The following is a 25,517-nucleotide window of genomic DNA, read 5'->3' as shown; positions in this document are numbered from 1 at the left end:
TTGCTAGTCCACATCTGTTTCTGTATGTCAGTTGTTAGTCCGTGTCAGTTTCTGTATGACAGTTGCTAGTCCATGTCAGTTTCTGTATGTCAGTTGTTAGTCCGTGTCAGTTTCTGTATGTCAGTTGTTAGTCCATGTCAGTTTCTGTATGATGTATGTAAGTTGTTAGTCCTTGTCATTTTCTGTACAATGTATGTCAGTTGTTAGTCTGTGTCAGTTTCTGTATGTCAGTTGTTAGTCAATGTCAGTTTCTGTATGTCAGTTTTTAGTCCATGTCAGTTTCGGTTTGTCTGTTGTTAATCCATGTTAGTCTGTGTCAGTTTCTGTATGTCAGTTTTTAGTCCTGTGTGTCAGTTGTTAGTCCTTGTCAGTTTCCGTATGACAGATGTTAGTCCGTGTCAGTTTCTGTATATCAGTTGTTAGTCCATGTCAGTTTCCGTACGATGTATGTCAGTTGCTAGTCCATGTCAGTTTCTGTAAGTCAGTTGTTAGTCCACGTCAGTTTCTGTCAGATGTATGTTAGTTGTTAGTCTATGTCAGTTTCTGTAAGATGTATGTCAGTTGTTAGTCCATGTCATTTTCTGTACAAGGTATGTCAGTTGCTAGTCCACATCTGTTTCTGTTATCAGTTGTTAGTCCATGTCAGTTTCTGTAGGATGTATGTAAGTTGTTAGTGCTTGTCATTTTCTGTACAATGTATGTCAGTTGTTAGTGTTAGTCCATGTCAGTTTCTGTATGTTGTATGTCAGTTGTTAGTCCATGTCATTTTCTGTACAAGGTATGTCAGTTGCTAGTCCACATCTGTTTCTTTATGTCAGTTGTTAGTCTGTGTCAGTGTCTGTATGTTAGTTGTTAGTCCGTGTCAGTTTCTGCACGATGTATGTCACCTTTTAGTCCATGTCAGTTTCTGTATGACAGTTGCTAGTCCACATCTGTTTCTTTATGTCAGTTGTGAGTCTGTGTCAGTTTCTGTATGTCAGTTGTAAGTCCATGTCAGTTTCTGTATGTCAGTAGTCCGTGTCAGTTTCTGTATGACAGTTGTTAGTCAATGTCAGTTTCTGTATGTCAGTTGTTAGTCAATGTCAGTTTCTGTATGTCAGTTGTTAGGCCGTGTCAGTTTCTGTACGATGTATGTTAGTTGTTAGTCCGTGTCAGTTTCTGTACAATGTATGTCAGTTTCTAGTCCACATCTGTTTCTGTATGTCAGTTGCTAGTCCATATCTGTTTCTGTATGCCAGTTGTTAGTCCATGTCAGTTTCTGCATGTCAGTTGTTAGTCTGTGTCAGTGTCTGTATGTTAGTTGTTAGTCCGTGTCAGTTTCTGGACGATGTATGTCACCTTTTAGTCCATGTCAGTTTCTGTATGCCAGTTGTTAGTCCAAGTCAGTTTCTGTACGATGTATGTCAGGTGTTAGTCCGTGTCAGTTTCTGTATGTCAATTGTAAGTCCGTGTCAGTTTCTGTACTATGTATGTCAGTTGTTAGTCCATGTCAGTTTCTGGATGTCAGTTGTTAGTCCGTGTCAAGTTGTTAGTCCATGTCAGTTTCTGTTAGATGTATGTCAGTTGTTAGTCCGTGTCAGTTTGTGTACGATGTATGTCAGTTGTTAGTCAGTGTCAGTTTCTGTACGATGTATGTCGGTTGTTAGTCCGTGTCAGTTTCTGTGTGTCAGTTGTTAGTCCTTGTCAGTGTATGACACTTGTTAGTCCATGTCAGTTTCTGTGCGATGTATGTCAGTTGTTAGTCCGTGTCAAGTTGTTAGTCCATGTCAGTTTCTGGATGTCAGTTGTTAGTCCGTGTCAAGTTGTTAGTCCATGTCAGTTTCTGGATGTCAGTTGTTAGTCCGTGTCAGTATCTGTACGATGTATGTCAGTTGTTAGTCAGTGTCAGTTTCTGTACGATGTATGTTAGTTGTTAGTCCGTGTCAGTTTCTGTGTGTCAGTTGTTAGTCAATGTCAGTTTCTGTATGTCAGTTTTTAGTCCACGTCAGTTTCTGTATGTCAGCTGTTAGTCCACGTCAGTCTCTGTACGATGTATGTCAGTTGTTAGTCTATGTCAGTTTCTGTACGATGTATGTCAGTTGTTAGTCAGTGTCAGTTTCTGTACGATGTATGTTAGTTGTTAGTCCGTGTCAGTTTCTGGACGATGTATGTCACCTTTTAGTCCATGTCAGTTTCTGTATGCCAGTTGTTAGTCCATGTCAGTTTCTGCATGTCAGTTGTTAGTCTGTGTCAGTTTCTGTACGACAGTTGTTAGTCCTTGTCAGTTTCTGTATGACACATGTTAGTCCATGTCAGTTTCTGTATGATGTATGTCAGTTGTTAGTCCGTGTCAGGTTCTGTACGATGTATGTCAATTGTTAGTCCATGTGTGTCAGTTGTTAGTCCACGTCAGTTTCTGTGTGTCAGTTGCTAGTCCACCTCAGTTTCTGTATGTCAGTTTTTAGTCCACGTCAGTTTCTGTATGTCAGTTGTTAGTCCACGTCAGTTTCTGTACGATGTATGTCAGTTGTTAGTCCGTGTCAGTTTCTGTGTGTCAGTTGTTAGTCAATGTCAGTTTCTGTATGTCAGTTTTTAGTCCATGTCAGTTTCTGTACGATGTATGTCAGTTGTTAGTCCGTGTCAGTTTCTGTACGATGTATGTCAGTTGTTAGTCCATGTCAGTTTCTGTATGACAGTTGTTAGTCAAAGTCAGTTTCTGTGTGTCAGTTGTTAGTCCATGTCAGTTTCTGTATGTCAGTTTTTAGTCCATGTCAGTTTCTGTACGATGTATGTCAGTTGTTAGTCCGTGTCAGTTTCTGTACGATGTATGTCAGTTGTTAGTCCATGTCAGTTTCTGTATGACAGTTGTTAGTCAAAGTCAGTTTCTGTGTGTCAGTTGTTAGTCCATGTCAGTTTCTGTATGACAGATGTTAGTCCGTGTCAGTTTCTGTGTGTCAGTTGTTAGTCTATGTCAGTTTCTGTATGACAGTTATTAGTCCTTGTCAGTTTCTGTGTGACAGTTGCTAGTCCACATCTGTTTCTGTTATCAGTTGTTAGTCCATGTCAGTTTCTGTACGATGTATGTCAGTTGTTAGTCCGTGTCAGTTTCTGTACGATGTATGTCAGTTGTTAGTCCATGTCAGTTTCTGTATGACAGTTGTTAGTCCAAGTCAGTTTCTGTGTGTCAGTTGTTAGTCCTTGTCAGTTTCTGTATGACACATGTTAGTCCATGTCAGTTTCTGTATGTCAGTTGCTAGTCCACATCTGTTTCTGTATGTCAGTTGTTAGTCCACATCTGTTTCTGTATGTCGTTTGTTAGTCCTTGTCAGTTTCTGTACGATGTATGTCACTTTTTAGTCCATGTCAGTTTCTGTATGACAGTTGTTAGTCCAAGTCAGTTTCTGTGTGTCGGTTGTTAGTCCTTGTCAGTTTCTGTATGACAGATGTTAGTCCGTGTCAGTTTCTGTATGTCAGTTGTTAGTCCGTGTCAGTTTCTGTGTGTCAGTTGTTAGTCAATGTCAGTTTCTGTATGTCAGCTTTTAGTCCATGTCAGTTTCTGTACGATGTATGTCAGTTGTTAGTCCGTGTCAGTTTCTGTATGTCAGTTGTTAGTCTGTGTCAGTTTCTGTATGTCAGTTGTTAGTCTGTGTCAGTTTCTGTATGTCAGTTGTTAGTCCATGTCAGTTTCTGTATGACAGTTGCTAGTCCACATCTGTTTCTGTTATCAGTTGTTAGTCCAAGTCAGTTTCTGTATGATGTATGTCAGTTGTTAGTCCGTGTCAGGTTCTGTACGATGTATGTCAATTGTTAGTCCATGTCAGTTTCTGTATGACAGTTGTTAGTCCAAGTCAGTTTCTGTGTGTCAGTTGTTAGTCCTTGTCAGTTTCTGTATGACAGATGTTAGTCCGTGTCAGTTTCTGTATGTCAGTTGTTAGTCCATGTCAGTTTCTGTATGACAGTTGCTAGTCCACATCTGTTTCTGTTATCAGTTGTTAGTCCATGTCAGTTTCTGTACGATGTATGTCAGTTGTTAGTCCGTGTCAGGTTCTGTACGATGTATGTCAGTTGTTAGTCCATGTCAGTTTCTGTACAATGTATGTCAGTTGTTAGTGTTAGTCCATGTCAGTTTCTGTACAATGTATGTCAGTTTTTAGTCCATGTCAGTTTCGGTTTGTCTGTTGTTAATCCATGTCAGTTTCAGTATATATGTCAGTTGTTAGTCCATGTCAGTTTCTGTATGACAGTTGTTAGTCCACATCTGTTTCTGTATGTCACTTTTTAGTCCATGTCAGTTTCCGTATGACAGTTGCTAGTCCACATCTGTTTCTGTATGTCAGTTGTTAGTCCTTGTCAGTTTCTGTACGATGTATGTCACTTTTAAGTTCATGTCAGTTTCTGTATGTCAGTTGCTCGTCTTTGTCCGTTTCTGTTTGNGGTTTGTCTGTTGTTAATCCATGTCAGTTTCAGTATGTCAGATTTATTGGTCCTGACAGTTTCCAACACTAACATCAGTTTTTAACAAATAATCAAGTTATAGATTACAAAGTGCATAGTTTTGAGAACACACACAATAGAAACCTGCACAATAAAGACGTTTAATCTCCATAAATGATTTCCAAGTAATGATTCAGGTATATGTGGTCCTGACAGTTTGATCAGAGGTGGGTTTAGAGTATCACTCAGTTAAGTAACATACTTCTTAAAACCAGTATGAATATTAAATCTATATTTAATTAATGAAGGTTAGCTAGGCAAGTGTCATTTATCAAAAATAAAATCCATATTTTTTGTTTGTATTAAATGTCATACACTGAATATGAAAATCAATATTCAATTAAGTTTTAAGAATGTGGCACAAATTAAAATGATGACACCTTCCCTACATAAACGTGATGATTAAAACCGACATGATTATCACCAGGAATATATTTTAGCCTCCTGGTATTGTCAATTTTACAAGTAATTTGTTCGTTACAAGTCTATGCCCAGTTTACGTTTTTTAAATGAGAGTACATGCACACAAGTGCATTTCTACTCAATTTCACAAACATCGAAACCTTTTTTTAAGAAAGTGTAAAATCAGCAGTGCTTGAGGTGTTGGTGAAATGTAAATGAACCATCACATGACAATTTATACATAACTTCACACAATGAAAGAGTTAACCTGTTTATTACTGGAGTTAACACACAGATATGTATGTGCAAGCAAAGAACAAGTACTAAAACCTACTACAAACATTTGGCGTATCAGGGGCTACTCACTCTATAACAAACCTACTAATAGTAACAAATTCTTTTCAAAAGATTTTAAAGGAAGCTAGACTCTGCGAAGTCACAGAGAAACTTGATAAAGAACGCGAGCTAGACTCCAAAGAAAACAAGAGAAGCAGCTAGACTCTGAACGACTCCAGAGAAGCGACTAGACTCCTATTATCCATGGAGAAGCTATAAAAGACTATAAATTGGAAACGCTAGACTTCGAAGAAGGCAAGAGAAGTCACTAGACTCTGGAGGAATCCAGAGAAGCAACTAGACTCCTAATATCCATGGAGAAGCTATAAAAGACTATGAATTGGAAACGCTAGACTCCGAAGAAGGCAAGAGAAGTCACTAGACTCTGGAGGAATCCAGAGAAGCGACTAAACTCATAGCCACCCCAGAGAATATATCTGTTAGATTTACCATGAGAAAACTAGCTACAGATAAAGTGAAGTAATAATCTATTTAAGAGATTGGGGGTAAAATTCCCAAAGAATTTAAAGCCAAAATGGAACGATTATGTTAGTCGATGTAAGAGTGACAATATATATATATAATTTAATCTCATCCTCCTTACAATTCTGTATGTTAAATGATTAAAACAAACACATACCGGTATGTTGTTTATGCCTTAAGTGACAAAATAAAACCAGACTTTTTCAGATATCATAAAAATAGCAAACAAATTAAACCAAAGGTGTAGATGTAAAGATGTAAAGGTCTGTGTGGGGAGATATAATGTGTGAGATGATCGAGTATCTAAACTTCTAGTATACTCCTAAAATTCTGTAAAAGTAGGATATTAAAATCTGTAAAGGGAGATAATTACATGGAAAGGTAACATGTTCAGCTATAATACTTGTCATACACCTTAAATTATGTAAAATCAGGATATTAAAATCATTAAGGTGAGATAACATCATAGAAGTGTGAGATGTATGGCTAATGTTTTTGTCATATTCGGAAAATTCTGTAAAAGTAAGATCTCAAAATCTGTAAGGGGAGATAATTACATGGAAAGGTAAGATGTTCAGCTATAGTACTTGTCATACGGTACACCTTAAATTGTGTATAATCAGGATATTAAAATCAGTAAGGGGAGATAATTACATAGACCTGTGAGATGTGTGGCATACACTACTGCTAATCACAGCAAAAAGACTATCTTACTCAACTTAATTAATGAAATAAAGCAGAAAATCTTTAAGTAAGAAACTTTGTTTTGACTTTGGCAGGTGTTTTTTTTTATAAATTGAATATGATTATATACATTTAATAGCACAAAGTTAACAAAACAAAATATATCATAGTTGAGATATACTGAAGAAGCAGATTTTACTTTAAATTTCGAAATTTAATTGGACAAGCCACTATTCACAGCAGCCACAGTAATACTGATGTTCAGTTTAAACTTTGAACTATGTATTTGGATGGGTTTGTAAAAATAAGGATAATAGTTGTCTATGTTCATTTACATTTGAACTTCTTAATAATGTAACGGAATGTTGAAACATGCATTTAACAAGAGGGCAGAAATAATCAGCTGTGAAAGTTAAGAAAACTGTGTTCAGTATTTGAACTTTTAAATTACATATTTCAGCATTCAGAACAAAGACTTTTTCCATCTTCTTCATGACATGCCCCTTATATATTTACTGGTCGTTCTCTTTACTTTCGTATTGAAATTATATTTGTAAAGAAACACTTAGCCGGATATCGTATTTATCAAAGTTTCTAGCAATGAACTAACCTTACAAACATGACAGAAAACATGTTTTGTGCTAATTCTACTGACAGTGTGAGGTATCAACTTCACGGGAAATTTTGATGCTGAAGCTAACGGTGCATGTCGCGCAGTGGTTAAGACTAAGAATGTCAGGCATTCTGTAGTATCACGGAAATTTACGGCAACAATAAGAAAGGATCACACTAAATCTTTTTTATGAATTTATTTTGATTGTTCAGATAGATTACTTATTGTAAAAGACACCGAAATCAACTCACAATTTCAACCTGGCCATTTCGACCAGCTAAATATTCCGGAAGTTATTGGAAGAGCCCTTCGATCACATGACAAATCACATGACCGCTACTCGAGAGCTCTCATGATTTTCCCCTGAAAACATTGTAGAATATTGTAAGAATTCAGGAAAATGGTTCACCGATAGATCATTAAAAACGTGAGGGTTTGAGGATTTTCCATAAATTCATGTCCGTGAAGCTTTTTCGGAGGTGAAAATCCGTAAGATGTTGCCTCACGCCGTGAGTTCTGGCATGTATGCTAAAAGTAGGACATCAAAAACAAATGTAAGGCGAGATAACTACAAAGAATCGTGATGTGTGGCTTTAATACTTGTCAATTACTCCTAAAATCTGGGTTTTTTTTCCTTAAGTATGTAACTATGTATTTGGTGCCTTCATTGAGGTTAGGAGTCAAGCTCCTGAGATACACATATATATACATATATATATATATCATCAACAAACAATAAACAAAAAACATTGTTTAAAATGATTTTAATTTTCTTTTAATAAATACATTCAACAACAATTGAAATAAATTATAACAACCAACATTGTCCTTAATTAACAGGACATCATAATTTTTGTACAATTTTTGGAATTCTTTGGCAAATGGAATGCTTATAACCCACACGATGTCTTAAAACATCTTAACAACAATCACTGACCACTCAGCAAACAGATGTCATGAACCAAACAAAATGATAGACTAAAATACATTAATGGTCCCTTACACCAGTACCCAGTAACACAAACTTGACAAACTTTAGCTTAAATCTTATAATTAAGGGTCCCCTGCCTTTCCAAGGAAAACATACTTTTGAATAAAATCAAGTTGAATTTTATATTTTAAAACTTTCTAAGTGATTGAATATCAATTTAGATTAAATGCCATTTATGTCTTGTAATCCTCACTGTGATTAAAAACTGTTTAGAAAGTTTATAACTATAAACATTAATATTATAACTATAAACATTAATATTATAACTATAAGCATTAATATTATAACTATAAACATTAATATTATAACTATAAGCATTAATATTATAACTATAAACATTAATATTATAACTATAAACATTAATATTATAACTATAAACATTAATATTATAACTATAACCATTAATATTATAACTATAAACATTAATATTATAACTATAAACATTAATATTATAACTATAAACATTAATATTATAACTATAAACATTAATATTATAACTATAAACATTAATATTATAACTATAAACATTAATATTATAACTATAAACATTAATATTATAACTATAAACATTAATATTATAACTATAAACATTAATATTATAACTATAAACATTAATATTATAACTATAAACATTAATATTATAACTATAAACATTAATATTATAACTATAAACATTAATATTATAACTATAAACATTAATATTATAACTATAAACATTAATATTATAACTATAAACATTAATATTATAACTATAAACATTAATATTATAACTATAAACATTAATATTATAACTATAAACATTAATATTATAACTATAAACATTAATATTATAACTATAAACATTAATATTATAACTATAAACATTAATATTATAACTATAACCATTAATATTATAACTATAAACATTAATATTATAACTATAAACATTAATATTATAACTATAAACATTAATATTATAACTATAAACATTAATATTATAACTATAAACATTAATATTATAACTATAAACATTAATATTATAACTATAAACATTAATATTATAACTATAAACATTAATATTATAACTATAAACATTAATATTATAACTATAAACATTAATATTATAACTATAAACATTAATATTATAACTATAAACATTAATATTATAACTATAAACATTAATATTATAACTATAAACATTAATATTATAACTATAAACATTAATATTATAACTATAAACATTAATATTATAACTATAAACATTAATATTATAACTATAAACATTAATATTATAACTATAAACATTAATATTATAACTATAAACATTAATATTATAACTATAAACATTAATATTATAACTATAAACATTAACATTATAACTATAAACATTAATATTATAACTATAAGCATTAATATTATAACTATAACCATTAATATTATAACTATAACCATTAACATTATAACTATAACCATTAACATTATAACTATAAACATTAATATTATAACTATAAACATTAATATTATAACAGATACAGCCTAACAATCTCTCATACTCCAAACTATCCTTTATTATCCTGTTATCTCATGGTAATTGTACATTTCACATGAAGCTGACCTAAACCAAGAAATACTGGTAACTGGTTAGGACTTGATGATCATGAGATGAAAAGATGACAGTTTTTGCGTTACACTATCCCTGGCAAGAACATTGTAGTATTACATAGAGATATAACCCACAAGCCTGTACTTTACAGAGATATCGCTACTGTACAGAAATCAGCAGTCAATGTATAACATACGCATAATATAATGATTGATTCCAGACACACAACCAAGCACACGTAATGATTGATCACAAAATGCAATCACCTCTAAATTTGATTGCCTTCACCACCAAATATAGATGGGAGAATCCATGAGCTTGATACACCTCCCAAAAATTAGCCATATAATAGTAATTGTCACAACTCTCATACCAATGTAAAAGCCATCATCATCAATTTATTTATTCCAAAGTCGATAAGCCCCCATCAAAGCTCTCCCCTGTCCTCGTCCACCTCAGAAAGGGAAGCAATAGGTCCCCAAATCAATGACACATCATGTGAATTCAATATAGAACTATATAATGGTTCTGATAGCTTGAATAAGACACATCCTAGCTATAGAAATTACTGTACATATTATATGATGAACATTAACCAGGCATAGATAATGATATATATGTAGATTTAAAATTTCAGTAACCAAAAATAAATGTTTACATGTTTAAATCCTTTTTGATCGTGAAAAACTGACAAAAATGTCACATATCTTGTATAATTATGACTTGCATTTCATAAAACAAAGTAAGATAAAAAAAATAGCCAAACGGACACATTTTGGCTGGAACTATAAAAGGGTAAAATGTAGCACTATGTTTGTATGAATCCAGATGACCTGCATGGTCATCAGATGGTCCAATTTGACCTTTGACAGGTGAATCAGTGTCCATCTGCATTTAATGTTTGTGTCTCATTGATGATATTATAAATGAACCTTGCTGATCTGAACACTTTACTTTGTATACCATAGAACCTTGTTAGTCTAAACACTTTGGTTTGTTTATCATAGAACCTTACTAGTCTAAACACTTTGGTTTGTATATCATAGAACCTTACTAGTCTGAAAACTTTGGTTTGTTGATCATAGAACCTTACTAGTCTGAAAACTTTGGTTTGTTGATCATAGAACCTTACTAGTCTGAAAACTTTGGTTTGTTGATCATAGAACCTTACTAGTCTGAAAACTTTGGTTTGTTTATCATAGAACCTTGTTAGTCTAAACTCTTTGGTTTGTTTACCATAGACCCTTACCAGTCTAAACACTTTGGTTTGTTTACCATAGAACGTTGTTAGTCTAAACACTTTGGTTTGTTTATCATAGAACCTTGTTAGTCTAAACACTTTGGTTTGGTTATCATAGAACATTGCTAGTCTGAACACTTTGGTTTGTTTACCACAGAACCTTACTAGTCGAAACACTTTGGTTTGTTTATCATAGAACCTTACTAGTCTAACCACTTTGGTTTGTTTATCATAGAACCTTGTTAGTCTAAACACTTTGGTTTGGTTATCATAGAACATTGCTAGTCTGAACACTTTGGTTTGTTTACCCTAGGTCCTTGTTAGTCTAACTATTTTTGTTTGTTTACCACAGAACCTTACTAGTCTGATCACTTTGGTTTGTTTACCATAGGGCCTTGTTAGTCTAACTATTTTGGTTTGTTTACCACAGAACCTTGTTAGTCTAAACACTTTGGTTTGTTTATCATAGAACCTTGTTAGTCTAAACTCTTTGGTTTGTTTACCATAGACCCTTACCAGTCTAAACACTTTGGTTTGTTTACCACAGAACCTTACTAGTCTGAAGACTTTGGTTTGTTTACCATAGGGCCTTGTTTGGATGGATATTTTGGTTTGTTTACCACAGGATCTTGTTAGTCTGAACACTTTGGTTTGTTAACCACAAAACCTTACTAGTCTGAACACTTTTGTTTGTTTACCATAGGGCCTTGTTTGTATGGATATTTTGGTTTGTTTACCACAGAATCTTGTTAGTCTGAACACTTTTGTTTGTTTACCATAGGGCCTTGTTTGTATGGATATTTTGGTTTGTTTACCACAGAATCTTGTTAGTCTGAACACTTTGGGTTGTTTACCATAGGGCCTTGTTAGTCTAACTATTTTTGTTTGTTTACCACAGAACCTTACTAGTCTGAACCCTTTGGTTTGTTTATCATAGAACCTTACTAGTCTAACCACTTTGGTTTGTTTATCATAGAACCTTACTAGTCTGAATACTTTGGTTTGTTTACCATAGAACCTTACTAGTCTAAACACTTTGGTTTGTTTATCATAGAACCTTACTAGTCTGAACACTTTGGTTTGTTTACCATAGGGCCTTGTTAGTCTAACTATTTTGGTTTGTTTACCACAGAACCTTGTTAGTCTGAACACTTTGGTTTGTTTACCACAGAACCTTACTAGTCTGAACACTTTGGTTTGTTTACCATAGGGCCTTGTTAGTCTAACTATTTTTGTTTGTTTACCACAGAACCTTACTAGTCTGAACACTTTTGTTTGTTTACCATAGGGCCTTGCTAATCTGAGAACTTTTAATTGAACTACTAATAGCACCTCGATAGTCCGGAGACTTAAGTACCTGTATACAATAGAACCTTGCTAGTCTGAATACCTTTGTTTAAACACAATAGAACCTTGTTAGTCTAAACACTTTTGTTGAAGTACAACAGAACCTTACTAGTCTGGAAACTGTATTTTCCTGATACAGTGAAATTGATCTTTACTGACAAACCAATCTTAAGACCTACTATTATATATATCTTTACTTTATGACACAAAATAATCTGGTTTAACCGAAACCATAAGATATTGGACTGAAAACCAGTTTTTCTTGATGTCTTTCAAGTCTTGTTTAACCAAATCTGCAAAACAATTTTTTTCTACTTCCCCCATAACTTGCAGTAAGCCTGAAGGGGCCTCTAAGACCTATAGGATTAGAAGTTGGGAATCAGCAGAGCTTCTTGCAAGAAAAAAGATTAACAAAATGAATAAGAGGTCTTTCCGTGGAATAAAATGGGCTTATTGCAGCTCATGAAATAATGATGATCTGGCATTTGCCCAACATTTCAGGAATAACGAGGGTCAATACCTATACATGTATAGAAAAGAATTTCAGACATTTCAAAACATTGCATGAATTTATAAAATTATAAACATAAGATATCTTCTAGTTTGAAGATTGGTTGAACATATATATAGTCTACAAAGAATTCAATAGATAGAGAACACACAAGTCACAAACCTGCATGATCTAGCCATGTACGTATACCGTTAGACTGTGTGTCACCAGTTTCACTAAACTTTCTCAAAATCTATACGTACCTCTCTCTCTGATCTAACATTAATGCTAGTCTATCTTTTTATGTAGGTTCCGGTCTACATACTAACACAAATACATACTGAGTTGGAATACATAAAACAAACCTTTCTCACCTAATAAACACAAATGGATCATTCTTGATCCTAGATAAGTGTTTAATGTGGTAAAGACACTATCACAACGGCAACCTAATACAGATTGAAACCACATTTCATTACCTGTTAGTAATCATTATAAATGACAGCTAACAGAAGACTAGATTTATGATCATTAATTAATTGATTTAATTAGGTCATAAATACATTTTAACATGCACCAAAAAATCAAAAAAATTCTTTGGCACATGAATGTTGTTTTTGAAGTCTTATACAGTCTGTATCAGATACATACAGGTATAATATTATAAAGGAGGGATCTAGAAGGTTCCCTGCATTATAAATCGATTAATCTCACAATATTTCTCAAACTGTGACATGCATCGAGATATTCTAAGGAGATCCATACTCAGGAAACTTACATAAAAAGTGTTTTTTTTTAAACTTAATTTGCATTCAATTTATTTAATGACAACATATTTAAAAAGTACAAAAGAATTAATCTCAAAATATACCTAATTTTCCAAGGGAGATAACACTAGGGAATAGTTTTAGGGAAGTTTCCTCGCAAAGGGGGTANTATGACATAAATAATTGCAAGGAGCAATCTCCAAAATGCTATAAATAAAAAAAGTCCTCATAAAAATAATTTTATTATGTAAATAAACATAATTCGATCAAAAAGAATGTAAGTAAATCTTGCTTCTACAAAATGCCTACATGGACATCTCATAGTAAATCCTGGGGTTTTAAAACTATGCACTTTTAAATCTTTTCAGGTTGTATTTTATGGGTAATATACATTATTTTGAAGGCAGATCCACTTCAATGCAGTGCTTGACAGAAGATTTTTAATCATCATTTCTTAAAATACATTACATGACTGGAGATATTTATATACCTAGGTATTGCTTTTTCAAAATACAGTGCCTGAATGAAGATTTGTATTCCCAAATTAGTCTATCAACAAAATAACATGAACAGATCAATCTGTCAAACTTATTTGATTTTCTGTACTTTTTGGTGTCACTGACAAAATACATCTGCTGACTAAATCCTATTATATATTCGGTCTGCTATGCTGACAGAAGAGGTTATCCCTAACAATGCTATACAAATTGAATCTGCAATGGAAGACATGATGTCTTTACAGTCCAATTTTAGTGATGCTCTGCATAACATGTTGTACATTTCTCCACATGTACAAATGGCATTCAGTTGTAGCAGAACAAACTATGGCCCGTTATGAGTCATAACCAGCAGAGGATTAGCACTGGGCTGTCATGGTACCGTCGGTGCAAAAGTTATATTGTGACATTTCTGACTCAAAGCTCTCAACTTCTGACAAAATGAGAATCGCTGCACAAATGGTAGGGTGTATTAGATCTGTAGCTGTTTATGTTTGGGAAGGACAATATGGTCAGTCAGGTGTAAAACATATCATTTTATTACACTAATTACTTATTTCTAATTTATTGTTTATTATAAATTTCCTGATGTAAATTTACACCAAAATGTTTCAATGGACGTTTTTTATTACACTAATTACTACTTTATTGTGTAAATAAACTACCTGATGTGAAGGTACACCAAACTGTTTCAAAGAGTTATTACTTTATTACACTAATTACTGTTTTATTGTGTAAATAAACTACCTGATGTGAAGGTACACCAAACAGTTTCAAAGAGTTATTACTTTATTACACTAATTACTGTTTTATCGTGTAAATAAACTACCTGATGACAATAAAGATGAGAAGGTACATCTACTTATTTCAATGAGACAAAACAGTGTCACCGAAGTCATGTGAAATTGTACACTTTAGCAATAAGATCGCTCAGCCATGGAAACAACACTCCGAGGTCGACATATATGTGTATACAGATTATGTAAACTTCTGTGAGAGTTAATCATCGCTAATTCTCTCAACAACTGGCCAATCACTTACTCACATCAACACTGATTACAATTTTACACAAATTAATTCTTATCTAAACACTCCCACTCTACAGATACAATCACCCACAGTCAGTGTTGTGAATAAACACTATTTGTACATGCAGTATTTACTTGAACAGAGATTTATGGCACACATGATCAAAAGGGCATGTCTGTTTACTATTTACACAACAAGAAGAAGTAGGATACAATCAGAAGGACATTTCCTAGTCAAAGAATATGTATTGTATGTGATCCACAAACATTTATATAACAAAAAATCCATAAAAAAAATAAACAAAACTTGTCATTAAAATCAACATGATGAGACTGCTGGTAGCTAACATGTAACAGTTGATCATTGATGTAATTGCTACAGAGACGAACAGAGCACACGTCAGTACCACAGCCTCTGTACGTCCACATGGAACATATGTGAACCACATGATTGATTTAGTGTCTACCAGTCAATTCATAGTTTGATCGGAGAAGAAAAGAATTAAAGCAAATATTAGCAGATGGTGAAGATTTTTTTCCCCTATAATTAATAAGTTGTATTTTGTAAACAGAAGATAAAACCTCAATTGCCCTTTGATTGAAATGGACCAATCCAGATGACAGATTGGGTGGTTTCATTCTATGCACAAGATCTCGGTACGAGAAACATATGTTTTTGACGAAAATTGAAACTATTAATATGTTCCCCACAGGACAAAACTATTAATATGTTCCCCACAGGACAATTGAAACTATTAAAATGTTCCCCACAGGACAAAACTATTAATATGTTCCCCACAGGACAAAACTATTAATATGTTCCCCACAAGACAATTAAAACTATTAATATGTTCCCCACAGGACAAAACTATTAATATGTTCCCCACAGGACAATTAAAACTATTAATATGTTTCCCACAGGACAAAACTATGTAAAATCATGTATGGAACAAATATAAATAACCTTATAAAAATATTTTCGCAATTGCACTTATTTCTAGCACAACAAAAATGAAATATTGAAAAAAATAGCACAAAATCAAAACAAAATATATGGCACATGTACAGAATCCAGATTTCTTGCTTCGTCCTTAATTTCATCTCAAGATATCCATAATTAAAACAAAGTGTTCTACTTGTCACTGTACACACTTTAATTGAAATACAAATGCAATGATTACCAGTATGTTCAACTAAAATCTCTTTACCGCATCGTCAAGAGAATAATCCCATTCAAAAAAATAACAATCACACACTGCACCTTGACTTAAAATTACAGTGTGATAATGTACAATGTTGTTTTTGCCTGTAATTATTCTGACATATCTCTCAATATCAGCTGTTGATTTGTACACTTCTTCTTTACTGGTCGACATGTTGTATAATATAAATACCACATGTACAACAACAACAAAAAAAACAATATTAAAATGTCATGAAATTGACTGCCCGTCTAAGACATTATGAAATTGACTGCCTATGACGTGATGAAATTGACATCCTGTTGAATTGAGGGTGTAACAGAGAAAGGCCCAACCCTCAGAGTGACTATTTGGTTGTATAACCCTCGGCAGAGCATGAAATTGAACAACCAAAAAGTCAGCCCTCGGGTTGGAGATTGATTTCTCTGTCGTATCATACCATCCTATCCTTACTACTTCACCGATGGTAGTCTAGCTTGTTTGTAAACAAAAGCACATGTGGTGAATGAATATTGCCATTTAATTTTTAGAATGTCACAATCGCTATTTACTTTTAATGACATCACAATTGAGTGTGTGCTATTCTTCATGAGGCGAGCTCCCCCTAGCTAAATAGAGAGGTGTACACCCCTGTGAAGGATTGGAGAATAACGAATCCTATTCCACAATAACTTATCGATCAGTACTTTAAGATAATGTAAATCTACAAATGTTAATTCAGACATCAAGGTTATCACTATACAAACATGGATAAATTAAGACTTTGTGAGGATGATTATGCAAATATTGATTACTCAGACATAAAAATGAATTTTGTATCACAGACTAAAACAGTTAACATCATCAGTATATCAGACAATGGTCACACATACATCCCTACACACTTGTATGACAACACATACATCCATACACACTTGTATGACAACACATACATCCCCACACGCTTGTATGACCACACATACACCCACACACACTTGTATGATGACACATACATCCCCACATACTTGTATGACAACGCATACATCCTTACACCCTTGTATGACAACACATACATCCCTAGACACTTGTATGACAACACATACAGCCCTACACATTTGTATGACAACACATACATCCCAACACACTTGTATGACCACACATACAACCCCACACACTTGTATGATGACACATACATCCCCACATACTTGTATGACAACACATACATCCCCACACACTTGTATGAACACACATACATCCCCACACACTTGTATGACAACACATACATCCCCACACACTTGTATGACCACACATACACCCCCACACACTTGTATGATGACACATACATCCCCACATACTTGTATGACAACACATACATCCCCACACCCTTGTATGACAACACATACATCCCTACATACTTGTATGACAACCCATACACCCCCACACACTTGTATGACAACACATAAATCTCTACACACTTGTATGACAACACATACATCCCTACATACTTGTATGACAACACATACACCCCCACACACTTGTATGACAACACATACATCTCTACACACTTGTATGACAACACATACATCCCCACACACTGGTATGACAACACATACATCCCCACACACTTGTATGAACACACATACATCCCCACACACTTGTATGACAACACATACATCTCTACATACTTGTATGACAACACATACATCCCTACACACTTGTCTGACAACACATATATCTCTACATAATTGTATGACAACACATGACAAAGCTGGAGGTTAAACAGTATATCATATCCTTTACCAACGTGTTGTTTTAACTAACTTTAAACTATTGCTACATTTAATAAAACAATGGTTCCACATTGTTATAAATCTGGGACTATCTGGCAATCATTTCCTTTTAAATAAGATCTCACATGCATACTGAATACAAATGAAAGCACCAAACTGTCTATATTATAATGATCCTATACTGAGCGGTTTCCTTTTTATTAAGTACGGCATATTGCCCCTTCACACATAAAATCTATGTAGACTGAGCTAATACAGTCATATTCACCATGAATTAAATACTTTTAACATCATTGTGATCCTAGCTCTGAATCAGTGTGACCAAATTTATTCATGATGAAATCAAAGTTGAGTTTTAACTTGTCATAGTACTTGTTGACAGAGTCGTCCTGCTGAAACTCTGTACATCTCATTCCGTAGTTAGACACACACTTCCTGTAATGGTGAAGGTACGCTATATCGTTCTCCACTTTCTTGATCACATATCTTTCTTTGGCAGGTTTACTGACATGATGAATTCCAACCTCGAACACTTTGTCTGGTTTTAACATGACCTTGGTTCGTATTCTGCTGAACAGTTTTGACCGTCCTGTATTGCCAATTGTAATCAAACCAGAAGGATGATTCTTACCTGCATGGGGGTCATAAAAAGCACTGTTAAAACTAAGGCCTACAACGTTATTGGTCATAATAGGCATCAAAGATGAATTCCAGGTAGGATAATTGTCATGAGGAATAATGTACTCATCAATGTCATTAATAGCGACCACATTCATTAAACTCATTGATCGATATAAACAGTCGTTATGAGCCAGCAGCTGACCATGGTACCAGATGTCACGTTCTTCAATATGGCTAGGTAGTTTCCAGGGTATAACGGTAACTGTCCTTTCTTTGGCATAATAATCTAATACCTCTTTGGTACCATTACTAGTAATATTGAAATCATAAAACACAAAATGTTGTGAGCCTAACAGCTTTGTCAGTTCTATAAACTCCACAATGCTTGACTTTTTAACATCTCCAAACAGTGGAGGAATACATACTCCAAACTTAAAGGGAGCCGACTCGGGCTCTATCTTCATAATGTTGAGTGTAATATATTTGCGTGTGAGCTTCTCAAATTTTTCTCCCAATTCACTGTCAACATAGGTAATGGCCACCTGGCATGGTTGTCTGACAATGTTTGGGAGGGAACAAGAGAGAATATATCCACCAAACCTTCTATTATGATTTTCACACATTTCATATATCGTAGCGTTCATTACAAATTCTTTAGCACCAACACGAAAAAGACATTTGACATCTATCTTACTTTTCTTACCCCTTACAATAAGCGCTATTACCCTGACAACCGGAGCCTCATCTCGTTTATCTAGGTAGGCCGAATAAACATAGAATACTTTAGGCTTCACAGGAACATAGGTGAACTGTTTTGAATCTGAATTTAGCAAACATGATGAACGCCAATCGTTCAGCGCCACCTGTTGGGTGGCATTGACAACTTTGTCATTGACAGCACGTTTAATGTGGCGTAACTGCCGGACTCCATGTTGTTCTGGGTTTGACTGACTTGCAGCCTTACCAACCACGTTCATCAGACTGTGACTGTTAAGTTTATGGCGACTGGTGAATTGTGTCTTGGTGATGTCTAGCTGTAGACGTCCATGGAAGACAAACACCATCACTAGGTATAGTCCACAAAGACACATAAAATACAACCGGTAAGGCAGACGCCGTGCCATCTTGTTTGATCCAAGCAGATTCCAGGCACCAAACTGAAAAATAAAATATTCACAATGTAAAAAACCAAATGATATACCAATACAGAAGGCATGTTTACAAAGTAAAGATCTCCGACATTCAACTCCTTACCTATACTAGGATTGAATGACAAAACAAAGAGCACTTTCATTGGAATTCCATCTCTTAATCTTATATTTCTGACTTCTACAATCCTTCATATTTCATTTTTTGACACACATCAATTACCCATCCATTTTTAACAGTCCATCACTCAATCTCTCTTCCAATCATTCATGACACAAACAGAAATACAGTACCATCAACCTTGTTACTATAGTGACACCATAGCTCCTATTGGTCAGCAACGAATCCACCACAGCCTTCAACAACATTTACACCGTAAAATTAAAAGCTCAGCTGTCGTGGCGAAAAGGCAAAAAACAATACAAAAATTGATTGTCAACTTTTTTGTAACATTAGCTCTGTGCGTCTCAGAAATGTCACGATTTTATGTGATACACCACGAAGAACACAGCAGATCAGTAGGGTCGTGACTGGACCATTACAATCTGATGAACTTGTTTTGGTCAAACAATCACCTGACAAATTGCTGTTTCATCATGCAGAAATATCCATTCAATCATTAAGGTTTCTGGACACTATTATTATTCACTGAGAAATAACCAACTGCAATGCATGCATCTATTATTTGCTATAGTCGTTTTATTTATATAACTAAGGATATTGTTAAATCATTTATATAAAGTACTCATGCCTAGGACAACTATTTAACTATCCACCGTCCGAGGACATCAATACCCATGAAGAGGTGTAACTGAGCTCAAACAATTCTTCAGTGAATTGACAGTGACCTTTACCTGAACATGAGTTCAGTCACATGGTTGAATCATAAGGAAAGGTTGCCAGTTGTGAGAAAGATGATAATTACCACAATAAATCATAACACAGAAAACAACGAGAGGAAAGCTCCTTTAGAACTCTGAAACACACTTTCAGCTAAGGGTGTATGATACCTTATTGAAATTTTTACGCTATATTGAAACCTATCAAATCTCTTACAGAGATGGTTGGACATGGTTCATTATATACAAAAATTCATGCCATAATAATGCTCCAGTAATCTTGAATTGTTAGTACTGCAAAGGGAGATAACTCAGACAAAAATCACAGCTTCATGTGTTAGGTTGTAGATTTATACTGCTTATATATATCCGTCAGTTTAGAACAACATGAAGGTAAAAAACACAAAAAGGTGATAAAACAGCCCTCCTACAGTACTGTCTTTATAGAAGATCTAATGTCACAGCAAATTAGGGCAAGTATCACTTAAAATTATCGTCGGTATTTCAATACATCAAAGATAACGTGACGGAATTGTAATTCACAGTTCTTTATAAATAAGAGATACATTTACATAAATAATTAAATTGATACAAAAGTATTTTACACGGGGATTTGCATTCAGAAAGAATGAAAGGAAGAAACCAGTAGCGCTGGCTAGGGTGATATATCAATGTAGACAGATGATCAGGCTACTGTGGTTTGTGCTTCATCACATTTAAGTTTAATAAACAGATGAACAATTAATTTCAGCCCCACAATGAACTGACCCATTCAGGCATATCTTGTAAAAGAATTCCTGCCACTTTTTCTCTCGTGGCGTGTTAACCTGGTTTTTGTTGTCTCAGAAAGCAACACATCTATAATACAAAAGGAGCAAGTTTATTGGTGACAGATGAGTAAGCATGTCGATAACAGATGCATGCTTCAACAATGACTAACGCTGCTTTATGATGACTAACACAAAATGTTCTAATTTTCTTTTTCATAAAAACCTATCTGAATTTTTCACCCTTGAAGCAGAATATGGGATATCAGATCTGTAAATCCCACCTTCAGAATGTCTTTCAAAATAATGCTGCCTCGTCCAAAAGTCTTCAGTTTTTCAATTCAAAAAAATCTAAACTTAGCATAAAGTCTGAAAGTCAGATACAGCAATGCTCATTTCTGTGTGAATCTGCTATAGACGCTGAAATGGTTATCGTAATTATAGATTGATGAGTAAGCATAATAGAACAGGTCGAGGTAGTGTAAGGTAGTCTTAATTAAGTCCCCTATCTGTTAAGGTCTCTTTTATTAACCAAAATGCATACACAAGTTATTTAAAGTTTAACGTGTAGTTTAGAAAGAATATGCCAAGTCACCTGTATTTTGGCAGGTCAACCTGCTCATGACATCCATGACATGCACATGCAGAGTATGTAGTATATTTTGGTGTCTCCTGCATTTGCAATACTAAGCTAAAAATTGTAAATTTTCAAAATCACTCTTTTGAAGTTGGGATTTTACAAAGAGTAATACTAAGACTATGATATATCAACATTTTGATTATTAATTATGATAGTTTAAATCCCATTACAATTGATTTGGATGATTTTAATGTTTACATAGTGATAGGAGCTGAAATCAGCAGGAGTGTCCTTCATGTTGCCCATCTATGATCCTCACTCCATTTATAGAAGATATATGCGCTGAAAACAGTTTTGGGACAGAGAATTTTAGTCCCCTCCGGTAGAAAACGGAGGACTAGTAGTAATACATCATAAAAAAGTGGAGTTAAAAGTCTATATTTTTCGCTGACAAACACAGTAACACAATGTCAACGTCTGATCATCAATATGAGGAGATAGTTTATGCATGTTAGAGTCGTCCATCAACACACGTTACGCGTGACTGACCTGGCCGCAGTACAGTGACCACAGACATGATGTGTGCAGCAAATGTATAACAGTACACAGGTAACCACACGATGAAGGATGCCTGGATCTCAGTGAGACAGAACACCTGTGATTAAACAGTAAACCTCACCACTGAGATCCAGAACACCGGTGATTTAACAGTAAACCTCACCACTGAGATCCAGAACATTGGTGATTTAACAGTAAACCTCAGCACCTATTAATCTTATCTGGACTCATGCAGAGAAGATTTCTCTTGTAACAAATCAATTCAAATTAGGTCCAAACAAGTGGGTTAGATCTGGGAATGACCCAAACAAGTGGGTTAGATCTAGGAATGACCCAAACAAGTGGGTTCAGTTAGATCTGGGAATGACCCAAACAAGTGGGTTAGATCTGGGAATGACCCAAACAAGTGGGTTAGATCTGGGAATGACCCAAACAAGTGGGTTAGATCTGGGAATGACCCAAACAAGTGGGTTAGATCTATCACCAGCTCAATCACTTGTTAACATGGAAATGTTAAAAATATTGTTGATGATAAGAGTTATGTCTTTTTTCTTCATTAATGAAAACCCTAATGTTTATTATTGATCATGTTTTGGGTAAAACTAGAACAACACTGGTGTTACTAAAGGAATAGAATTATCACAGGTTCATCCAAAAATACAACTCAAAACATTTAAAAACAATGTGATTATGATTAAGTAAATGATTCCCACGTAGCACCATCTCACTACGATGACCCTCAATACTGTAATTCTACAACTCTTTTTGTCATACAAACCTTGTACGGAGCAATATCATTTAAGTCCTTATACCAATAACCGACCGGTATGGTCCACACCAGATCTCGTACTCCACGCGCCACACACTATTATGTGACAAGCGTTATGCTTGCTTTGTGGACACCAATGCTGGCCGTCTGCCTCTTGCGATGTACCGGCACCCCTTACACGGAGACATCTGTGTAAGACCACACAATCAATACCCAGCCTCCTTGCTCTGCGTGATTCCTGGAGCATCCCGCCCTCCCAGAAAGGCCCGTCATCGTAAACATCTGATCAATGATACTGTACCGCTAACAACCTAGTCAACCCTATGTCACTGACTTACACTTTTAATGCCAAACACACATAAAATTTCTTTCACAAAAGGTCATTTGAAAATCACTTCTTTGACAAAATAAAAAAAACAAAAACAGTTTGACATACGGACAACAGACTGTCTACATTAGAAACACTTCGGGCAGCAGCATCAAACCATGAACACATCTGACAAAACAGTTCAAAATCATTTCAAACCTGTCAAATTCTTTCAAGTGAATATTTTATTTTTCCTGAACATGAAGGAAAAATGAGGATTTTTTTATAACTGTGATGGGAATTATCCCAAGTCCAATAGAAAAATAACACTTAGACTGAAAACACATCCATAACATTTTTACCAGCAGCACTACAAATTCTTTTACAGAAAATGGTGAAAAAGAATTATTTTCTATTTGAAAAAACATTAACCTTTTAAAATAGATTTCTCCAAGAAAAACAATTCGCCTATTTCAAATGTATATCTGTGATTTTGATGATATTTTGTATCAAAATCACAAAAGGCCTGAAATTTAGACTTATGACTTATAAACGAAACATTAGGACATGTATGTTTTGTAATTAATTAAGCTAAAATTATATAAGGACATGTATATCCTTTTTAAGTGTTTTGTAATTAATTAAGCTAACATTAAGACATGTTTATCCTTTTTAAGTATTTTGTAATTAATAAAGCTAAAGGATTATGTATATTATCTTAACAAAATGTTTGATAGACCTGGCCGGCTGAACATGCGGTTGTCAAGCTGTATACTAGGAAAATTCATGCATGCAGAGGCAAACAAATTAAGGGTATTATAATGGAGTATGATTGTTTTCATCCTCTGTACATTGTCCATGATTTGTGTAAAATATGTTTTGTACACTGATGGGCCATGGCCCAAAGTTTGAATAAAACTTGAAACTTGAAGCTGGAAGTTTTGATACTTCCTTATGATTACAGAGGATTGTGAATCTACTCAGGTATGTTTACCCAGGTAGCTTAAATATCTAGTTGTTCTACATCATAGATAAAACTATGGTTAAAACTCAGTAACTATCCTACCTATGTTAATCCCCCCTCCCCTCCCCCATCCTTCAAACTAAATTTCAACAAGAAAAACCTCTGCAAAACTACACAAGTTTTTGCAGTATAAAAGTGTAAATCGTTTCCTCTAATATCGGTTTTTCTTTCTATTTCCCTATTGATCTTTATATACACTCTACAAATCAAACTTTACAAGTAAAACTAAAAATCTGAGAAGACAAAACCAAACATACAGCTATTATATGTAAATGAAAAATAAGAAAAGTGACTGTATTATCAGAATAGTAAACTACATCAAAGAACTTATGTATCTAATACTACAATATAATGTACCTTATTACCACAACAAAATGTACCTCAATACAAAATTTGTAAAAGTCACTTAAAGATCAGAATTCATTTCCCTGAAGTTCTGCTACCATACTGCTACCCTGGTGATAATTAATACTATTGTCTCTTCTCAGCTGACACAAATGTATATTTTGGAAAATTGTTTTGTATATTCACCATGTTGAGAGATGGAAGTTAAAACAGCTGGCATTGTGACTAGCTTCTAGTTAGTCATTACATCTCATAATATTTTCAAAGGAATATCAATCAATAAAATCAGGACAGATTTTTTTTCTCCAAACTGAATATTTATGAGATCATTAAAATACAAGTAACAATGGAGTTAAAGAAAATATAAACTCGGTCGGTTACATCTGATAGTCCTGTTATAGCTATAACAGTACAGTGATATGGAGTGTTTGTGCTTTATATACGACCAGTCAGATAGGTCCGATCGTCCTATAGGCTAACATAACATGGAGTGTTAGTGCCTTATATACGACCAGTCAGATATGTCCGATCGTCCTATAGGCTAACATAACATGGAGTCTTAGTGCCTTATATACGACCAGTCAGATAGGTCCGATCGTCCTATAGGCTAACATAACATGGAGTCTTAGTGCCTTATATACGACCAGTCAGATA

General features: G+C 34.3%; 2 protein-coding genes across 2 annotated transcripts in view; both read right to left on the bottom strand.

The window, feature by feature from the left end:
* LOC110456442 (activating signal cointegrator 1 complex subunit 3-like) overlaps nucleotides 1–25,517 on the bottom strand; it is a 356,696-nt gene that overhangs the window by 185,282 nt on the left and 145,897 nt on the right. The gene's annotated exons all lie outside the window — the stretch shown is intronic.
* LOC110456416 (beta-1,4-galactosyltransferase galt-1-like) overlaps nucleotides 17,261–25,517 on the bottom strand; it is a 41,776-nt gene continuing 33,519 nt past the window's right edge. Inside the window, exon 2 of the mRNA XM_021507171.1 lies at nucleotides 17,261–19,682. Within this exon, the coding sequence (XP_021362846.1) occupies nucleotides 18,195–19,649 (1,455 nt within the window). The 5' untranslated portion in view covers nucleotides 19,650–19,682 and the 3' untranslated portion in view covers nucleotides 17,261–18,194. The remainder of the gene's footprint in view (nucleotides 19,683–25,517) is intronic.

This window comes from Mizuhopecten yessoensis, unplaced genomic scaffold (genome assembly GCF_002113885.1).
Source record: "Mizuhopecten yessoensis strain PY_sf001 unplaced genomic scaffold, ASM211388v2 scaffold8745, whole genome shotgun sequence".
Lineage (NCBI taxonomy): Eukaryota > Metazoa > Mollusca > Bivalvia > Pectinida > Pectinidae > Mizuhopecten > Mizuhopecten yessoensis.
The sequence above is the reverse complement of the archived record's forward strand: the minus strand, read 5'-3'. Positions and strand labels throughout refer to the sequence as shown.